Genomic DNA, 5639 nt, shown 5'->3' with positions numbered 1-5639 from the left:
CGGTGCTGCGCGGAGCGTTTGTAATGCTCCGCCGTTGCCATTAAATCCAATTATTCTGCTCCTTTACCCTGCAGCCTTCAGGGCTCCGGTTATTCCAGTACAGCCCAGTGGCGCGGGAAGCATCTCCCCGTTAGCGAGCCGATATCCACGTTTAATGGGAGGGCTCGGGACAGGCTGCGGCTCTGGAGCCCGGGGAGGCTGCGCCGTGCGTCAGCACCGGCGTCCCCACCACAACACCGGGCCGTGCTGCCGAAGGCGCCCTGCAGAGCCGGCCAAGGGGCTCACCCCTTGCTTGCTCCCACCGTCAGGAGCTCGGGGTGCGGGGCTCTTGGGGGGCTGTTCTTAACTCTCAGAAATATAAAAGTACTTAGAAATGAGAAAGCTTTCCAATAAAATAGTTGCCTGTAATTATAGGTCAGATTAGGTTTAGGGCTACAGATACGGGGCTGCAACATCACTTAAATCCAGTTTTATAAACTACATGCATGAGTGCAGATAAAAAAAAAATCTGTTGTATTCCCTGGTTCTCCTTAATCTTTCATCAGACAAACCCAGCAATAATTCAGCCAGGAAGCCTTAAATGAAAATCCCTAAATTATTCTGGAAGAAGTCAGGTTAGAGCTGGGGGGAGGAGGGACTCCCACCCTGGCACCCTGCGCAGCAGGAGGAGCTGGGCTGATCCCTGCATCCCGGGACGAGCACTACGGACACAGCGCCCAACCGGCAGCGAGGACAGAAGGGAACTTCATTGAGCAACCACCACTGTTTTCTTACAGATTAATTGCAGACTTCTGCTTCAGCTACACAGTTTGGGGTAAGGCAGGAGGCCAGAAGGGCGGCTCTTCGGGTCATGCAGTGTTACAGAGCAACTAGGTGAGTTATTGCATCTCTGCCGAGATGCTCTAACAACGGCTCTGCCTAGCTCTGCTATGGGGAATCCTGCAACAGAGCAGGGAGAGAAAGCAGAGGATAAAACAACCCGCAAAACCAAAAAGAGAGGCAACCGTAAGGGGCGTTGGTTACGCGGCATTCGTTGCGCTTTAATGCTTCAAAGTCCCTGTTTCGGGTGTGAGGAATGGCTGGACGTACCATCCGCAGAAGCAGGAGTGAGAGGGATGTACTCTGTCGATGTCTGGCTGGTCAAGGATACCCTGGCTCCGGTCAGGTCAATTTTGGTGCTCCGGCAGGTGTTGGAACAGACCTTCGTGTGCTGGTAGAAATCCAGCTCTCCCGAGTCCATGATCTTCCTGAAAGACAGGGAGCAAGCACAGGGATGGGCACGTCAGTGGGAGCAGAGAGCTCCGAGACGCAGCGCCTGGCAGCCTTCACCCCCAAACTTCTCAAAGTCCCAGATGAAAAGCAAAAGCCAGGAGAGCAGGCAGAGGCAACAGGCTGAATTTCCCTTGGCAAGTCCCTGTCCTGACCTTAGAAGCAGCATTAACTAAGAGTTAATTAAAACAGAATCCACAGCCTGCTCCGCACTGGCCACATGCACAAATCCAAGAACCACGCAATACACAGCCTTTCGGGAGCTGGGATGGGGAGAAAAGCGCCCGTCGTGCTGTAGCTGCGGTAAAGGACTGGAGCAGATTCAGTTTCTGTCCACTTCCCTGCCACATCCCGCATCCTCCTGCGGGATGGAGGAGGGGGAGCGGGACTTCAGCCCTCTGAAAAGGTTCCTCTCCAAGTCCAACCCAGAGAGGATGAATTTCCTTAGTCCAAGAAAGTCCTTTTCTTCACCACTGGAGCACTCAACTTGGACTGAGAGGCTCAAAAGACACATGAGCTTTTCCTAAAGATATATCCCTGTAACACTAAACATACCTGGAAAAGAATCGGGACAAACCACACTGCTCTCAGCAGATCTTCGCTGGCTAGAAGCCTTCAGGGAAAATGTACCATTTAGAGCCCAAACACTGCCATTCCCGTAACGGCAGTGGAGCGGGGAGAGCTTTTCCCCATCACCCGGGGCCATGCTCCCATGCAGCAGTTTTATCCCTGCCCTGTGATGCTGAACAGGGTCCTCCTCCCTGGAATCTCCTGACCTGCTCTGAGGACATCCCCCACCTTTGTATGAGCAACACACACCTACCCTGAGCGTGCCCATGCATCCGGGGGGCTCCCCACGGCAGAGGCAGACCCGCCCCGTCCTGCTGCTCTCCCACCTCCTAACAGCAGGGCAACGCTTGGCCTCCAAACAAGCTGGTTTCAGAGCTGGTCCCACCTCTCCGAGCAGGCTCTTCTGCATGCGGGTCTGTAATTTTAACTAGGAACCCTCACTGGGACTGATGAACTCCTGGTTCGTTTAGGGAGGAGGGAGGAAGGAGGAAGGAGAAGAAGGTCCCAGTCTGGCCCCACCAGCACCTTCCCCCTGGGCACACCTGCAGCTTCTAGGAGAAGGGTCGGCTGAAGTCTCAGTCCAGGGCTGAGACAGTAAGAAGTCTCTTCTTTCCCTTTTTGACTCTACACCCCATAAAAAGAGATGGGGCATAACCCTATTTATAAACTACAATAAGGTCTCCCAGCTTAAGGAAAGGAGGTTGCGACATTGGCATATGTGATCTTCCCAGTCTAAGCAAGTTCTCTCCAAGGCATCCCTGGGCTTTGCTGGCCAAGACCAACCTGAGCTTCCCAAGATTTGCTCCCATGGGCTGCTGGGCTGGCCTTCACACATTCCTTGTGAAGTTTTTTTCCTTAAAAGACCTGCCTTGCCAAAGTATAAGCCTATTATGCAAAATATACGTGGAGCAAAAGCTGCTTAGAAGGAATACGGGAGACGCCTGCATGGAAGCAGAAGAATACAGGCAAAGGCAATGTCACCCTGTGAAAACAGCATAAAACCACTGACAATTCCTGGGGAAAGAGGTGATGCATTTTTATCCTGCCTACAGGCAGAGACAGACTTTAATTAAATCACAGTCTCGGGCTGATGTTCAGGAAGACCATAGAAGAATTAAATTGCTACAGTTAAGACTAGAGAAGAGAAATGCTTGCATAAGTAAGCTTTAAATAAGTTGTTGGGGAAAAAAAAAAGTGATATAAAGCAGACATACTGCAACAGGAGCATTAGTTCATGACCAGACTTCCATTTGGTAGGTCACACTGAGAATCCGTAGACAGCATGGTCCAACCACCACTGGCCATTAAAATTTTCAATGACCTTATGCCAGCTGGGAACGTGGTGTGGTTCAAGTCCTAAAAAGACTGGGGAAGCATTTGTTGCCCCAAATTATTCCCTAGGCACAAGGATAAAGCAAAGCCATTGGACAGACCACATTTAGGGCCAGGCTGCTAAGACAAATGTTCAGTGGTGCGTTCGCACTCTCAGCAGCAGAACAACCGTGCCAAAGGCTCTGTCCCACCCCACCGCTATCCCCTAGAAAGAAGAAGTCTCCGCTGCTGCTCTGCAGATACAAAGAGACTCACCGGAGCATGATCCCGTTCATCCGGATTGCCCGCTTCCAGTCCTTCAGGGTCGACTTGCCTGCCAAGTGGACAAACTCCTTGGGACTAATTAGGTGATCGTCAAACTGCAAGAGGCAGAAGCGCAACATCAGTGTGACAAGCCATAAAATAACAAAAGGGTGCCCGCAAGCATGATTCAGCAGCGGAGCCAGGCTGCCTGGATGGCACTTCCTGGTGCCCAGCAGCGGAGCTGCATCGCAGCCTCAACGTGCTGTTTAAGTAATAGCACCAAAACAGACGGCTGACACACACTTCCCCACCTTAGAGGACATTGACCGAATTAAAAAAATTAAAGCCAAATATTGCTTTCATGGATGGTTAGCTAACAGCTGCTCAAAGCCAAGGGTTTAGGGGTGTGTGCAGCACAGAGGAGTTTGCTAAACGCCCAGCCCAGGCAGGACAGCTGGGAAAAACACCCGCAGCTTGTGCAAAGTATCACCGACAGCAGTGAGCCGCTCACGCTCCCACTAACGAGCAGACTCGCAACGAAAGCTGGGCTGCCAGCGATGATGTTTGAGTCCAGGGGCACGCTACGCCCTGCGCAAGCGAGGGAAGGAGAAGCCCATTTGGTCTTTGACCTCCTGCTACTGAGCCCAGCCACCGGTATCAGTGAAACCTCTGGCCTCTCTCAGCGCACACCCACTTCTACTGAAAACCAGCTTTAGGGAGTTGGCATATTCCGTATCAGCAGCCAGCTCTTCCCCCTTCTTTTATTGCCCTACACACCCAGCTCTGCCTGAACCCACGAGTTGACCTAAAAGCAACCTGCAGAATCAGGCAGTCCTCTACAGAGCTGCTTTACAGCCCATCTCAGCAAGAATTTCCCAAGTCCAGGCTTCCTCTTTTCAATGTCCATGTTGACCAACATAGAGCTCACCACTACTGCATGAGAAACTGCTTCTCTGAAGAAGTGCACGGGCTTCAGTGCAAAGAGAAGACCAATTTTAGGCAGCAGCATTATCTGCAGCAGTACCTGTCCTCTGTCTCGGGGATGGAAAAGACCATCTCTCCTATGAAGGGCAAGGACCATCCTTTGGAAAGCCCTCTTGCCACAGAGCCCAGAGGGGACACTCCCTCGGCAGCATACTCTTGAGTCCGTATATAAATGCCAGCGATGGCTTACGACAGCATCACATACGGTACGGTCCTAGAAATGAAAGTTTGGCTCTGCTCCCCAAATTCATGCAAATTTTAACCATTCAATCTATTCAATAGGTCCCTTACCAATAATCTTCTCAACAACTTCTCAACTTTCTCTCTAACTGAGCAGACACTGGAAGTGCCCAAATTTCTCAAACTCTCCAAGAATGCAGCGAGGCAGCATCCCTCCCCGCAGGACTACTCAACTTGGCCGAGAAGACAAATATCAGGTACAACAGCACCAAGAATTTCCTCCTCTCCCACCACAATGTGATTCTGATGCAAAGCAGCTTATCAAAGCTCATCAAAGCCAGGACAAGCCAGGTGAGCCTGCAACGCGGGCACGGGAAGGCACGCGTCCAGCGTCAGGGACCTTTATGCTCACCTGCACACACTTCACGTTGATCCCAGGGCACACAAACTTCCTCCAGATGAGGTTGGCTTTGCTGTCCCCGCAGGTGATGGGGTAGACAATCTCTGCCTCCAAACTGTCCTCATCTTCAGCCATCTTCACTTCTCACAGGGAACAGAGGAAGGGATAGAGCAAAAAGAAACGTGAGTCGCAGCCCCCGATTCACCGCCCTGACCAACACATACATAAAGCAGTTTTGAAGCTCAGGATTTAAAAAAAAAATTTAAAAAAAAAAAAAGCAGGTAGATGATACATGGTGGGGTGTGTTGGAGTTTGTGGCCACCGTTCATTTGCACTTTGCTACTAAAGCATCCAACCACCCAAATTTCTCAGGCAAAACAGCAGTGCAGGCAGATTTATACTGATCCGGCCACAGCTGGGTGTGTGAAATCTGAGAAAGTCCGTGGCCAGGGCTGAAAAAATTCAATTCTTGATAAAAATGAAAGGAATGATGTTGTTTAGGTAATTATAGATTCGCCTTCGGTTTTAGAGTGCAACTGTTTTTAAGGCAGCTCCAGCCCAGCTGGTTACAGTCTTTGCTCACTAAATTCACTTTTACTTGTAACCAAAGCCAGCCAGTTTGCTGCAAAACTGACATTCCCATCGCAAGCTAGAAGGGCAG

General features: G+C 50.9%; 1 protein-coding gene across 1 annotated transcript in view; it reads right to left on the bottom strand.

The window, feature by feature from the left end:
• The window catches only part of GMEB2 (glucocorticoid modulatory element binding protein 2), a gene marked incomplete at its 3' end in the record, with an annotated part of 15768 nt that overhangs the window by 2455 nt on the left and 7674 nt on the right, over nucleotides 1–5639 (bottom strand). The window contains exons 4-6 of the mRNA XM_009578871.1: nucleotides 4991–5118; nucleotides 3427–3530; nucleotides 1090–1247 (exon numbers count right to left, since the gene is read on the bottom strand). Of these exons, the coding sequence (XP_009577166.1) occupies nucleotides 1090–1247; nucleotides 3427–3530; nucleotides 4991–5118 (390 nt within the window). The remainder of the gene's footprint in view (nucleotides 1–1089; nucleotides 1248–3426; nucleotides 3531–4990; nucleotides 5119–5639) is intronic.

Source organism: Fulmarus glacialis, unplaced genomic scaffold (genome assembly GCF_000690835.1).
Source record: "Fulmarus glacialis isolate BGI_N327 unplaced genomic scaffold, ASM69083v1 scaffold21375, whole genome shotgun sequence".
Lineage (NCBI taxonomy): Eukaryota > Metazoa > Chordata > Aves > Procellariiformes > Procellariidae > Fulmarus > Fulmarus glacialis.
Note: the sequence above shows the minus strand (reverse complement) of the source record. Positions and strands in the feature narration are given on the sequence as shown.